Source organism: Oncorhynchus gorbuscha, linkage group LG18 (assembly GCF_021184085.1).
Source record: "Oncorhynchus gorbuscha isolate QuinsamMale2020 ecotype Even-year linkage group LG18, OgorEven_v1.0, whole genome shotgun sequence".
NCBI lineage: Eukaryota > Metazoa > Chordata > Actinopteri > Salmoniformes > Salmonidae > Oncorhynchus > Oncorhynchus gorbuscha.
The window spans coordinates 4,896,033-4,912,053 of NC_060190.1; the positions used below are offsets into that span (position 1 = coordinate 4,896,033).

The 16,021-nt window shown below is 42.2% G+C and overlaps 1 protein-coding gene across 1 annotated transcript; it reads right to left on the bottom strand.

Moving 5' to 3' along the window:
• Positions 1-311: 311 nt before the first annotated feature.
• On the bottom strand, positions 312-15,751 carry LOC124004043 (complement C1q tumor necrosis factor-related protein 1-like). The gene is made up of 5 exons (XM_046312786.1): positions 15,305-15,751; positions 10,616-10,831; positions 3,881-4,132; positions 2,892-3,102; positions 312-2,659 (listed from the first exon to the last, which is right to left on the bottom strand). Exons 2-5 carry the CDS (start codon positions 10,818-10,820, stop codon positions 2,575-2,577), a joined length of 753 nt encoding a protein of 250 aa, XP_046168742.1. The 5' UTR covers positions 10,821-10,831; positions 15,305-15,751; the 3' UTR covers positions 312-2,574.
• Positions 15,752-16,021: the final 270 nt, after the last annotated feature.

Here is a 16,021-nt window from a genome sequence, read left to right on the forward strand (position 1 = left end):
GGGGCACAGAGTAAATGCTAATAACCCAACCCACAATGCTTTCTGCTGTTCTGCCTCCTGGGTTCAGCAAACCAACTGTGTCAACTTCTGCTCTTGGTTTTGAGTGATATCCAGGAAATAGGTACTTACAGTACAACAGCCATAGGATGTACATCCCTATGGTACGCTATTACATTGGCTACGGAGCTATTGCCTAGGGAACTACACCAGTAAAGCCTCTTCTAATTGGCTACAGAGCTATTGACTAGGGAATTACACCACTATAGCCTCTTTTAATTGGCTACGAGCTATTGCTTTTGCCTACGGGGAACTACACCAGTAAAGCCTATTCTAATTGGCTACAGAGCTATTGACTAGGGAATTACACCACTATAGCCTCTTCTAATTGGCTACGGAGCTTTTGCCTAGGGAACTACACCAGTAAAGCCTATTCTAATTGGCTACAACGCTATCTAGTCATGTCCTAATACACCAGCTGGTCTCTCCTCTATCTCCAGTTTAGCCCCAGTCCCTGTGGACTGAGGACAGAATTATCAGTAATAGGAGAGATATGGTCGTCCATCTGGCAACCGATTCAACCGTCACCATCCAACCCGCATGTTGTTGTTTGTCCTATCTTTAGCTTTTAGTTGGGTTTTTCATTGGAGCTGTCAAACAAAACTGATAATCCCAGACTGCACCCATATTCCCTACATAGTACACTACTATGACATACTAGGACACACCCATATTCCCTACATAGTACACTACTATGACAGACTAGGACACACCTTATATTCCCTACATAGTACACTACTATGACATACTAGGACACACCTTATATTCCCTACATAGTACACTACTATGACATACTAGGACACACCTTATATTCCCTATATAGTGCACTACTTTTGGCACCCTATTCCCCAGTATTGCAATACTAGGACATATTCAAATCTTGACAGTAACGAGGGGTTGTGTACTCTAATGGTGGGAAACAGGCAGGGGTCAGGGTTTGACCTTTAACCTCTAGGTGAAAGATCGAATGCATCTGTTCAACCTGCTCAACTGACAATGGGGGAGTAATGGTTCTAGAAGGTCTGGTTTAGAATGGGCTTCTAGTTTGAATGGGTTTTTAAAAATGATTGTTTGGTTTATATTTTTCTGATACAGTATGTGTTGTATTGATACAATGGAATTCAGTACTTTCAGGTTTTGGTGGTATTGGGTTAGGGTAAGCCCAGCCTGGATGCAGAACCTTTTCAAACTGCATTCAGCAACAGTACCGTATTGTGTTCAGGACGTGACAACAACAACAGTTCAGCTAAAGCAAAGACCAACTGGCACCCAGACTAGTGATAAAACATTTTAGGTAACAAAAATCTATACAAATATTTACATGTTACAAGCTGCTCTGCAGCTTAAAGTAAATCTCTATAAAAACACATAACACTGAGTTATCAATATATATCTCAATATAATCTTGAATTACTCAACAATCTCTATATATTCATATGGTACGGCATTATCTCCTTTTTCTCTTTTAAAGCCTTGAGGTCACCTTAGCAACAGTTCAATGCAGGGTCCATTCAAGTCTAGTCCCAAAACCACCCTATGAGCAAAAGACATTGAAAAGTAATTGAAAATGTTTTTTGGTCAAAATAATATGTTGAAAAGACGTTGAAAAGCTTAAAAAGTTATGTAATTTCAACCAAATTTTCTCACTGGGACTACACAACACTGCAACACTGCACAACACTGCCCACAATCCTCCCCATTCAAAGTACCTGAGAGGAATACATCGTGAGGCAGAGGAAAACGTGTGCCCAGGTCATTTGTATCATTGGCTGCTTTAGGAGCCATGGAAGTACAAACAAAATCCAACCCAGAGTTTCCATTTGGTGAGAACTGAAAGCACCAAAAAGGAACAATCAAAATCAACCCAGAGTTTCCATTTGGTGAGCACTGAAAGCACCAAAAAGGAACAATCAAAATCAACCCAGAGTTTCCATTTGGTGAGAACTAAAAGCACCAAAAAGGAACAATCAAAATCAACCCAGAGTTTCCATTTGGTGAGCACTGAAAGCACCAAAAAGGAACAATCAAAATCAACCCAGAGTTTCCATTTGGTGAGAACTAAAAGCACCAAAAAGGAACAATCAAAATCAACCCAGAGTTTCCATTTGGTGAGCACTGAAAGCACCAAAAAGGAACAATCAAAATCAACCCAGAGTTTCCATTTGGTGAGAACTGAAAGCACCAAAAAGGAACAATCAAAATCAACCCAGAGTTTCCATTTGGTGAGCACTGAAAGCACCAAAAAGGAACAATCAAAATCAACCCAGAGTTTCCATTTGGTGAGAACTGAAGGCACTACAAAGGAACAACTAAAATGTCCATTTGGTGAGCACTGAAGGCACTGCAAACGGACAACCAAAATCAAACCAGATTACATTTGAATTTGGTGAGCACTGAAGGCTATATAGGCACAAGCAAAATAAAAAATCCAACACTGGCGCAAGTTCCCTCTCTCTCTTGGCATGATAAAATGACCAAAATCCAACAGAGTTTCCTCCCCCTTCCCCTCCACTCTGATCACTGGACACTAGGCGCCACCAGGTATCCATTAAAGGTAATATAGACGTCCACGTCATCACTATAGACGCCGTTCTCCCTCCCCCTCCACTCTGATCACTGGACACTAGGCACCACCAGGTATCCATTAAAGGTAATATAGACGTCCACGTCATCACTATAGATGGCGGTTCTCCCCTCCCTCCCCTCCCCCTCCCCCACCCCCCTGATCACTGGACACTAGGTGCCACCAGGTATCCATTAAAGGTAATATAGACGTCCACGTCATCACTATAGACGGCGTTCTCCCTCTCCCTCTTGTAGAGCCTGACCCAGACCTCTTGTAGAGCCTGACCCAGACCTCGTCGTTCAGCGCCAGGTCCATCATCACACTCTGACTCTGCATGATAGACCTCTCACTGGGCTGGGCGTACAGGATCACCTGCTCCTTATCGTTGTGCATCAGGTGGAGGTAGGTCTCCTTGAAGTTCCACGTGTGGATGTTCACGTTGAAGAAGTAGATACCTGGGACGAAGCAGTAGAATTTACCTTCAGAGAAAGGAGGAGAAAGTGATTAGTTAGTGTTAGAGTCAGGCGTTTTAATGCTGGGCTGGAACAAAAATACTGCAAATAAGTGATGTTGAAGATGTTGATCCTGGGATGAAAAGCAGTAGAATTTACCTTGAGAGAAGAGAAAGTGTTAGAATCAGGTGTTTTTTAAATTATTAGTGCTGGGCTGGAACAAAAGCCTGCACCCTAGAGACATCGGAGTAGTAGTAGACACACGGACGTAGCAGTAGAATTTACCTTTGAACATGTGGGAAAAAGTGTGTGGGGCCTCCTGAGTGGGGCAGTGGTAGAGGCGTCACTACAGATCCGGGTTTGATACCTGGCTGTGTTTCAGCCGGCCGCGACCGGGAGACCCATGAGACGCCGCACAATTGACCCAGAGTTGTCCGGGTTAGGGGAGGGTTTAGCCGGCCGGGATGTACTTCTCCCATCGCGCTCTAGCGACTCCTGTGGTGGGCCGCACACCTGCATGCTGACTTCGGTTGCCAGTTGTACGGTGTTTCCTCCGACACATTGGTGCGGCGGGCTTCCGGGTTAAGCGAGCAGAGTGTCAAGAAGCAGTGCGGCTTGTCAGGGCTGTGTTTCGGTGGACACATGGCTCTCGACCTTCGCCTCTCCCGAGTCCGTAAGGGAGTTGCAGCGATGGGACAAGACTGTAACTACCAAATGGATATCACCAAATTTGAAAGAAAAAGAGGTAAAAAATAAAGTATAAAATAGTGTGTATGTGTGTGTGTCCTTGTGGTTCTTCAATTACCTTTGAACATGTTGAAGTGCTCGTAGAGGTTGACGAACACCGTGTCAAACACTAGGGCCTGGTAGTAGTCTATACTGTGGAGGGATTTACGTCTCCCTACAGAGAAGGAGGAGTGCTGTGTCTTACAGGCATCTCCCGGGGCGCCCGCCTGGCCCTTAGTCCCTTGAGGACCCATGGGACCCCGGTAACCTTGGGGACCTTCTTTACCATTTTTCCCTGGCATGCCTTTATCTCCTCTGTCACCTTTATCACCTGGGGAGGGAAAGAGAAAGAACATATGTAGTCTAGATCTATCTGAGATAGCATGAGCAAGGAAATACCTCTCTTCTGGTGTGTGTGTGTGTGTGTGTGTGTGTGTGTGTGTGTGTGTGTGTGTGTGTGTGTGTGTGTGTGTGTGTGTGTGTGTGTGTGTGTGTGTGTGTGTGTGTGTGTGTGTGTGTGTGTGTGTGTACTCCCTTATCCGAGGGCTTGGTGGATTTCCCACACCCATTGACCATATATGGACATCTGATGCTTTAACCACATGACCTAAACAGGCCCCCTCTTGTCCAGGTCCTGTTTAAATGATCATCCTCTAGATACAGTCGCCTCTTAGCACTCATCCGAGGTCAGCATTCTTCCTGATGTCTAGATAGTGATGGTCAGGGTTAGGATAGTGTAAACTGATCCTAGATCTGTAGATACGCCTTCAAGCCATGATTACTATCAGTAGGACAAAAAGTTGAAAAGCATCTGGACATTGTGCTTTATGATAACCAATACCACTTTTAGAGATTCATTTCTCCATATATTTAGACTTAGTTAGCGACTCCATATACAGTTGCAAGAAAAAGTATGTGAACCCTTTGGAATGACCTGGATTCTACTTAAATTGGTCAAGAAATGTGATCTGATCTTCCTCTAAGTCACAACAATAGACAGTGTGCTGAAACGAATAATACACAAATTATAGTGTTTGTCTTGTCTATATTGAATACATCATTTAAACATTCACAGTGTAGGTTGGGAAAAATGTGAAACCCTAAGCTAATGAGTTATCCAAAAACTAATTGGAGTCAGGACTCTGATAACACGGAGTCCAATCAATGAGATGAGATTGGAGACGTTGGTTAGAGCTGCCCTGCAATATAAATGCTATTCATGCTATTCCCATGAAGCATTGCCTGATGTGAACCATGCCTTGAACAAAAGAGATCTCAGAAGACCTAAGATAAAGAATTGCTGACTTGCCTAAAGCTGGAAAGGGTTATCAAAGTATCTCTAAAAGCCTTGATGTTCATCAGTCCACGGTAAGACAAATGATCTATTAATGGAGAAAGTTCAGCACTGTTGCTACTCTCCCTAGGAGTGGCCGCCCTGCAGGTTAAGAAGAATCCTAGAGTGTCAGCTAAAGACTTACAGAAATCTCTGGAACATGCTAACATCTCTGGAACATGCTAACATCTCTGGAACATGCTAACATCTCTGGAACATGCTAACATCTCTGGAACATGCTAACATCTCTGTCGACGGGTTTACGATATGTAAAACACTAAACAAGAATGGTGTTCATGGGAGGACACCACGGAAGAAGCCCCTGCTGTCTGAAGTTTGCAAAAGAGCATCTGGATGTTCCACAGCGCTACTGGCAAAATGTTCTGTGGACAGATGAAACTACAGTTGAGTTGTTTGGAAGGAAAGAACACACAACACTATGTGTGGAGAAAAAAAGGCACAGCACACCAACATAAAAACCTCATCCCAACTGTAAAGTATGGTGGAGGGAGCATCATGGTTTGGGGCTGCTTTACTGCCTCAGGGTCTGGACAGCTTGCTAACATCGATGGAAAAATGAATTCCCATCAAGACATTTTGCAGGAGAATGTTAGGCTATCTGTCCACCAATTGAAGCTCAACAGAAGTTGGGTGATGCAACAGGACAATGACCCAAAACACAGAAGTGGCTTCAACAGAAGAAAATACTCCTGGAATGGCCCAGTCAGAGTCCTGACCTCAACTCGATTGAGATGCTGTAGCATGACCTCATGAGCAGTTCACACCAGACAGCCCAAGAATATTGCTCAACTGAAACAGTTTTGTAAAGAGGAATCGTACAAAATTCCCCTGACTGTTGTGCAGGTTTGATCCACAACTACAGAAAACATTAGGTTGAGGTTATTGCTGAGTGTCAACCAGTTATTAAATCCAAGGATTCACATACTTTTCCACCCTGCACTGTGAATGTTTACACAGTGTGTTCAGTAAAGACATGAATATGTATAATTGTTTCTGTGTTATTAGTTTAAGCAGACTATATTTGTCTATTGTCGTGACTTAGATGAAGATCAGATAAAAGTTGATGATGAATTTATGCAGAAACCCAGGTAATTCCAAAGGGTTCACACACTTTTTCTTGCTACTGTATTTATATTTATATATACATATTTTTTCTTGCTACTGTATTTATATTTATATATACATATTTTTCTTGCTACTGTATATTTATATATATACATATTTTTTGTAACCTTCATTTAACTAGGCAAGTCAGTTAAGAACAAATTCTTATTTACAAGGACGGCCTACACCGGCTAATATATAGTTAGACTTATTTAGCTGTAGTTACTCTCTATATACAGTTGAAGTCGGAAGTTTACATACACTTAGGTTGGAGTCATTAAAACTAGTTTTACAACCACTCCACAAATTTCTTGTTAACAAACTATAGTTTTGCAAGTCTGTTAGGACATCTACTTTGTGCATGACACAAGTCATTTTTACAGACAGATGATTTCACTTATAATTCACTGTATCACAATTCCAGTGGGTCAGAAGTTTACATAAAGACTTAGATAGCTATAGTTAGTCTCTATATATATAGTCATTATATAGTTAGACTTAGTCAGCTATAGTTAGTCTCTATATATAGGCTTTATATAGTTAGACTTAGTCAGCTATAGTTAGTCTCTATATATAGGCTTTATATAGTTAGACTTAGTCAGCTATAGTTAGTCTCTATATATAGGCTTTATATAGTTAGACTTAGCCATTTATAGTTAGTCTCTCTATATATATAGTCGTTATATAGTGAGTCTCTCTATAAATAGTCTTTATATAGTTAGACTTAGTTAGCTATTGTTAGACTCTCTATATATAGTTTTTATATAGTTAGACTTAGTCGGCTATAGTTAGTCTCTCTCTAAATATAGTCTTTATATAGTTAGACTTCGATAGCTATAGTTACAGTGGGGCAAAAAAGTATTTAGTCAGCCACCAATTGTGCAAGTTGTCCCACTTAAAAAGATGAGAGAGGCCTGTAATTTTCATCATAGGTACACTTCAACTATTACAGACAAAATGAGAAAAGAATATCCAGAAAATCACATTGTAGGATTTTGAATTTATTTATTTGCAAATTATGGTGGAAAATAAGTATTTGGTCAATAACAAAAGTTTATCTCAATACTTTGTTATATACCCTTTGATGGCAATGACAGAGGTCAAACGTTTTCTGTAAGTCTTCACAAGGTTTTCACACACTGTTGCTGGTATTTTGGCCCATTCCTCCATGCAGATCTCCTCTAGAGCAGTGATGTTTTGGGGCTGTTGCTGGGCAACACAGACTTTCAACTCTCTCCAAAGATTTTCTATGGGGTTGAGATCTGGAGACTGGCTAGGCCACTCCAGGACATTGAAATGCTTCTTACGAAGCCACTCCTTCGTTGCCCGGGCGGTGTGTTTGGGATCATTGTCATGCTGAAAGACCCAGCCACGTTTCATCTTCAATGCCCTTGCTGATGGAAGGAGGTTTTCACTCAAAATCTCACGATACATGGCTCCATTCATTCTTTCCTTTACACGGATCAGTCGTCCTGGTCCCTTTGCAGAAAAACAGCTCCAAAGCATGATGTTTCCACCCCCATGCTTCACAGTAGGTATGGTGTTCTTTGGATGCAACTCAGCATTCTTTGTCCTCCAAACACGACGAGTTGAGTTTTTACCAAAAAGTTATATTTTGGTTTCATCTGACCATATGACATTCTCCCAATCTTCTTCTGGATCATCCAAATGCTCTCTAGCAAACTTCAGACAGGCCTGGACATGTACTGGCTTAAGCAGGGGGACACGTTTGGCACTGCAGGATTTGAGTCCCTGGCGGCGTAGTGTGTTACTGATGGTAGGCTTTGTTACTTTGATCCCAGCTCTCTGCAGGTCATTCACTAGGTCCCTCCGTGTGGTTCTGGGATTTTTGCTCACAGTTCTTGTGATCATTTTGACCCCACGGGGTGAGATCTTGCGTGGAGCCCCAGATCGAGGGAGATTATCAGTGGTCCCCAGTGGTATGTCTTCCATTTCCTAATAATTGCTCCCACAGTTGATTTCTTCAAACCAAGCTGCTTTCCTATTGCAGATTCAGTCTTCCCAGCCTTCAACAGGTCTATAATTTTGTTTCTGGTGTCCTTTGACAGCTCTTTGGTCTTGGCCATAGTGGAGTTTGGAGTGTGACTGTTTGAAGTTGTGGACAGGTGCCTTTTATACTGATAACAAGTTCAAACAGGTGCCATTAATACAGGTAACGAGTGGACAGAGGAGCCTCTTAAAGAAGAAGTTACAGGTCTGTGAGAGCCAGAAATCTTGCTTGTTTGTAGGTGACCAAATACTTATTTTCCACCATAATTTGCAAATAATATCATTAAAAATCCTACAATGTGATTTTGTCTGTCATAGTTGAAGTGTACCTATGAAGAAAATTACAGGCCTCTCTCATCTTTTTAAGTGGGAGAACTTGCACAATTGGTGGCTACACTAAATACGTTTTTGCCCCACTGTATATAGTCTTTATATAGTTAGTCTCTCTATATATATATTGTCTTTATATAGTTAGTCTCTATATACATAGTCTTTATATAGTTATTCCCTAAATGTATAGTAAGTCTCTCTCTATATATATATATTGTCTTTATATAGGTAGTCTCCATATATACAGTTAGTCTCTATATATATAGTCTTTATATAGGTAGTCTCTATTTATATAGTCTTTATATAGTTAGTCTCTATATATACAGTCAGTCTATCTATATATAGCCTTTATATAGTTAGTCTCTATATATATATTGTCTTTATATAGTTAGTCTCTATATATATAGTCTTTGTATAGTTAGTCTCTATATATACAGTTAGTCTATATATATATTGTCTTTATATAGTTAGTCTATATATATACAGTTAGTCTCTATATATATTGTCTTTATATAGTTCATCTCTATATATAGTATTTATATAGTTGGTCTCTATATATATTGTCTTTATATAGTAGGTCTCTATATATAGTCTTTATATAGTTAGTCTCTATATACATAGTCTTTATATAGTTAGTCTCTATATATAGTCTTTATATAGTTAGTCTCTATATATAGTCTTTATATAGTTAGTCTCTCTATATATATATAGTCTTTATATAGTTAGTCTCTCTATATATTGTCTTTATATAGTTAGTCTCTATATATATTGTCTTTATATAGTTAGCTAGTGCCTCTTTTCTAACCAAACTGGATTGTTGCAGTATCAAGCCTCTCACACACCACTGCTTGATTATATGAGGCTGTGTGTGTGTTTTCAGCCACATCATCAGGTTCAGTGCCAGGTGAATACTGCCTTCTGGGAGCCTCCTACCCTCCCTCGCTCCCTCGCTCCCTCCCTCCCACCGTCCGTCCCTCCCACCGTCCGTCCCTCCCACCGTCCCTCCCTCACTCACTCTAAACAATGATTTCAATGAATCTAGAGTTTTTTTCAGATTGTGTGTATGTGCATGTCCATATGTGTGCCACGCTTCTAAGTGAGAGAAATGTAACTACCTGTTGTTTTGGGGATAGGGTCAGGGGTCAGCTAAACCTGACATGGAATCTCTATCACAGAACACAGATTAAACCATAACCACACACACACCAGATGAAGGAATACATGACATGTCTCCTGGACTATTATAGAGGAATTAGGCTTAGAAATTTAACACGTCTTTATCTCTTTGTGTGTGTCTGTGTGTGTGTGTTTGTGTGTGTGTTTGTGTGTGTTTGTGTGTGTGTTTGTGTGTGTGTTTGTGTGTGTCTGTGTGTGTGTTTGTGTGTGTCTGTGGTCTGTGTGTGTTCGGTTTGATTCCCTGTGTCTTCTGTGTGTGTTATTTTGTTCTTTAAGAACGCTGACCTGGCTGATTACTGATCCTGCCAAGTCTCTTCTTTTCAATAAGCTGTTACATCCTTATAAAGGCTAGTTTTAGAGGACTGGCTTGGGAAACGTCGCTCTAAGGCCTAGATCTCATCTTGTCTGTCGGGATGTTTCTTTGTACTGTACCTTTGAGGTTGGTCATCTAAGATACTGATGATGTACTGGTGTGTGTGTGTGTGTGTGTGTGTGTGTGTGTGTTGTCCCTTACCTTTGAGTATGGTCATCTAAGATACTGATGATGTACTGGTGTGTGTGTGTGTTGTCCCTTAACTTTGAGTATGGTCATCTAAGATACTGATGATGTACTGGTGTGTGTGTGTGTGTGTGTGTTGTCCCTTACCTTTGAGGTTGGTCATCTAAGATACTGATGATGTACTGGTGTGTGTGTGTGTGTGTGTGTGTTGTCCCTTACCTTTGAGGTTGGTCATCTAAGATACTGATGATGTACTGGTGTGTGTGTGTGTTGTCCCATACCTTTGAGTATGGCCATCTAAGATACTGATGATGTACTGGTGTGTGTGTGTTGTCCCTTACCTTTGAGTATGGTCATGTTGATGTAGGTGTGGACCTCTGGCGTGGCGGCGGCGTGGTGGGCAGGGTGTGCAGCAGAGGATTCTGGGGGCTGCAGGGGGTCGCAGCATCGTCTGCATAGTCTTGGGGGAGGTCTGGAGGGGGAGGGGGAGGGGATGGACGTGGCCAGGGGGAGGAGCAACAGGACGGACAGACACACCCCCAACATGATGACCACACCTGAGAGAGATAGGGAGAGCGAGAGGGGGGCGAGGTAGAGAGAGAAAGGGAGGGAGGGAAATAGGGCGGGAAGGGGATAGAGAGAGGGAGAGGGAGAGAGAGAGAGAGAGAGAGAGAGAGAGAGAGATGTGGGGAGAGAGAAGGTAAGGTAATTAGTGAGACCAGTGACAGCTAGATGTGTTGGTATTAGCTCATGTACGGGCCATGATCACTTCTCTTTAGTGTGTGTGTGTGTGTGTGTGTGTGTGTGTGTGTGTGTGTGTGTGTGTGTGTGTGTGTGTGTGTGTGTGTGTGTGTGTGTGTGTGTGTGTGTGTGTGTGTGTGTGTGTGTGTGTGTGTGTGTGACTCAACCTACCTGCTCATGCTCACACCTGCTGTATTAAACATGAAAACATTACTGCCGTATTACCACATCCACTCTGTACATGAAAACATTACTGCCGTATTACCACATCCACTCTGTACATGTAAACATTACTGCCGTATTACCACATCCACTCTGTACATGTAAACATTACCGCCATATTACCACATCCACTCTGTACATGTAAACATTACCGCCGTATTACCACATCCACTCTGTACATGTAAACATTACTGCCGTATTACCACATCCACTCTGTACATGTAAACATTACTGCCGTATTACCACATCCACTCTGTACATGTAAACATTACCGCCGTATTACCACATCCACTCTGTACATGTAAACATTACCAAACAACCATATGAAAACATTAACATTGACTGCCAGCCATGTCCACATGAGCTCACGGTTGGACACACATTTCCAGTGTCTCTACTAGACATCTGTTAGTGGGACAGGGACAGGTCACCAAGCCCAGTGTACACACACCATAGAACCCATGTTCTCTCTCTCTCTCTCTCTCTCTCTCTCTCTCTCTCTCTCTCTCTCTCTCTCTCTCTCTCTCTCTCTCTCTCTCTCTCTCTCTCTCTCTCTCTCTCTCTCTCTCTCTCTCTCTCTCTCTCTCTCTCTCTCTCTCTCTAATTTGATTCTGGCATCAGGCCTGGGTTGACACACTAGAGGTCCTAGACAGCCAATCACTTTGTGTGTTAGATCATTGCTCAGGGGGGTAGAGTGAGGAGAGAGAGGAGAGAGAGGGATCAGGGTTGGTGAAAAGAGAAGGGGGAAGGGAGAGAGTGAGAGAGACAAGAGACAAAGATCGGGGGGAGAAGAGAAAGAGCTTTGCAATCGAGGGAGACTTTTCACATCACAGTAAATGCTGTTCAAGACTATTCCATCAGTCCAGTGATGGAACTGGGTTATAGTTCCTTCTAGGTCCTAAACTATGGAACTGGGTTATAGTTCCTTCTAGGTCCTAAACTATGGAACTGGGTTATAGTTCCTTCTAGGTCCTAAACTATGGAACTGGGTTATAGTTCCTTCTAGGTCCTAAACTATGGAACTGGGTTATAGTTCCTTCTAGGTCCTAAACTATGGAACTGGGTTATAGTTCCTTCTAGGTCCTAAACTATGGAACTGGGTTATAGTTCCTTCTAGGTCCTAAACTATGGAACTGGGCTATAGTTCCTTCTAGGTCCTAAACTATGGAACTGGGCTATAGTTCCTTCTAGGTCCTAAACTATGGAACTGGGTTATAGTTCCTTCTAGGTCCTAAACTATGGAACTGGGTTATAGTTCCTTCTAGGTCCTAAACTATGGAACTGGGTTATAGTTCCTTCTAGGTCCTAAACTATGGAACTGGGTTATAGTTCCTTCTAGGTCCTAAACTATGGAACTGGGCTATAGTTCCTTCTAGGTCCTAAACTATGGAACTGGGCTATAGTTCCTTCTAGGTCCTAAACTATGGAACTGGGTTATTGTTCCTTCTAGGTCCTAAACTATGGAACTGGGCTATAGTTCCTTCTAGGTCCTAAACTATGGAACTGGGTTATAGTTCCTTCTAGGTCCTAAACTATGGAACTGGGTTATAGTTCCTTCTAGGTCCTAAACTATGGAACTGGGTTATAGTTCCTTCTAGGTCCTAAACTATGGAACTGGGCTATAGTTCCTTCTAGGTCCTAAACTATGGAACTGGGCTATAGTTCCTTCTAGGTCCTAAACTATGGAACTGGGTTATTGTTCCTTCTAGGTCCTAAACTATAGAACTGGGCTATAGTTCCTTCTAGGTCCTAAACTATGTAACTGTGTATTTAGTCACATTTGACTGGGTCAAAACATATTTCCTAAGGTTTCAGTTGGATCATGTTACAAAAAGGTTCATTCTAGACGAGACACAGCTTTCCATAACCCTAAATACTTGAGTCTTTGTGCATTTAACTTCTAATCTGATCAAATAAAAAGGTTCACAAGCATTTTTCCAGTACCAGTGATTTCCTTGGCTTTAACTAAAGCAGGTTAAATATCTTTAATTCCCTGAATTGCAGCAGTAATCGAGACTGAAGCTTATAGGAGAAAGTATTGGCCATGCAAGAGAGTTATGGGTTCTAATAGAAAACTCAGGCCACATTAGAGTTGTCCTATCTGGCCAAGATGCAAAGTCAGAAGCCTTGCTTAGCTCTACAATTTATCTTCTTCAAATCTGTTTTGAAACCTAACCCAAACCTTAACCACACTGCTAACCTGCTCCCATACCTTTTTACGACAATCTAGACTTTGCAGCTTGGCCATCTAGTGAGAACATCAGAGGCAGGCTAAGTTCTCACTTCCCTGGTGTCTGAATGATCTGGTCACATCAGGAGGTATCAGTTGGACATGGACACTAAGTAGCATCACAAACCGTTACCTGAATAAACCTGGTACTTCCTGCTTGAGGAGAGGAGAGGTGAGAAACCCACTTGGATTTCACTACTGACATTTACGACCAGTTTGAGTCCACAGTATTTAGAGAAGGGTTTGGCTCGGGGGTTGAGAGAGACACATGTTGAGAGTTTAGAGTTGGACAACACTGTAGAGGGTGGATTGGAGGAAGGGAGAGAGAGAGAGAGAGGGAGAGAGAATGGATGAGTGTTTATGTGTGCAGGGGAGTATGTGTGCATGCAAGCATGTGCATTTACTGTATGTGTATGCGTGCGCGCGTCCGTGTGCAAGCACTGTGTGTGTGTGTGGGTGTGGGTGTGGGTGTGTGTGTGTGTGTGTGTGTGTGTGTGTGTGTGTGTGTGTGTGTGTGTGTGTGTGTGTGTGTGTGTGTGTGTGTGTGTGTGTGTGTGTGTGTGTGTGTGTGTGTGTGTGTGTGTGTGTGTGTGTGTGTGTGTGTGTGTGTGTGTGTGTGTGTGTGTGTGTGTGTGTGTGTGTGTGTGTGTGTGTGTGTGTGTGTGTGTGTGTGTGTGTGTGTGTGTGTGTGTGTGTGTGTGTGTGTGTGTGTGTGTGTGTGTGAATCAGAGCGACAGAGTGAAAGGGCCAAAGAGGAAATCCCTGGTGTTTTACACAACTCCTGGAATGTTAACATTCTTTAAAAAGACGGATAAATGGTGAGAATGATGGATGGATGAAAGGATGATGAGAAAGAAGGGAGGAAGCTTTAGTTTCCCTCTGTGGGAAGTAATGAGAGAACCTACGTTTTACAGTCTGATCATTCCCTGCTGGGCACGATGGCGTGCCAATATTGATAAACAGTAACACTAGTACCAAAATAACAGTTACTGTTTATCAATATTGGCACGCCATCTTCTTCACAATTTTATTTGACATTATTAGAAACAGAGAGAGAAAATGAGTCCAGGTGATTGAGTCTGTCAGTCATTGAAGAACCCAATAGTTCAAGATCTCATTATCCACCACACATTTTTTTTAACTGTTTTTGCAAAACAGTGGCGGGGCCCCTGCTTTGTTGTTGTTGGAATCCCAGATTGCCCTTTTAAATGTATTTGGCATCTGTCATCATACTTTAAAGTAATCAGTTCTAACTTAATACGTTATAGGTCAGTAGCTTGGCTATAGGCTACAGCTACAGTTCAGCCAAGTTCAAAAGACAACAAATAATATACATATATATTTTTTATACATCAAATGCAAGTGTACCATGTTGTATGCACATATTTGTATAGTTTATTGAATATGTTGTTCGTATGCGCATAACAATGTTATTCTGTCAACATTATAGAATTGACCCAGAGAGAGAGAACACGCCTGAAGTACCCGGTAGTCTTTCTGTCAGAATGGATTCATTCTAGCAGCCACGTCCACAGACGCACAGCATACATTTATGTGGAACACGTCCTCACACAAAGCTTAAGACAATAATTACTTGTAGCAACGTGCAATATTATTCTCGTTTCCATCCAGGCGCAAATGTACAGGACACTGGTGAATTGTCTTCTGAGTCATTTATATCCAACGGGGGGAAATACATTCAATGGGGAAGCAAGCGTAAAAAAACACGTGTTCTGCATCCGCGTGCTTTCATGGAAACAATTAGTTGACTTGTCAGCAATAGATATAACAATGTCATTATAACAGTTTCCATTTGACAAAGTCCTGATTCACTTACCTTGAGTTCCTCCTAGCGATGCTCGCGAATGTATTGGTGTTGAGGATCAGCTGTGCGCGAGGAAAATGTTGTAACCGGGTAAGAAACTTTACTCAGCCTCTCTCTCTCCTAAACACGCAGTAGATCGCTTGCTTTCCCCTCCCTGTCTTCTCTCCCCCCTCGCTGATTATAACTCATCCTCCCTTTCTCTCATCTCTTGATGACTCCCTCCATCCCTCCACCCCTCCCTGAAGTACACATCCATTACTAAGACAAGTCTGCAGCGTACTACTCTCAGAATGGTTCAGCTGTACACTAAACCTCCACCAGAGCTCATTTATCATATTCTTTATCACACGTTCTTCTCTTTCTTCTTCGTCCCTGTCTGCCAAGTAGACGCTTGGAGTCTATGCGTTCGTGTTTCTGTGCCAGTTAAAACATTTCCCTCTTTAACTCGGGGCTCCCGAGCGGTCTGAGGCACTGCATCTCAGTGCTAGAGGAGTCAGCACAGACACCCTGGTTCTAACTATTGTCCAGGCTGTATCACAACCGGCGGTGACTGGGAGTCCCATAGGGCAGCGCACAATTGGCCCAGCATCGTCCGGGTTTGCCCGGGGTAGGCCGTCATTGTAAATAAGAATGTGTTCTTAACTGACTTGCCTAGTTAAATAACGATTACAAATAAATGATGAATAAATACATAAATTAACTGTCTTCATATAATAGCACATTAAGGTT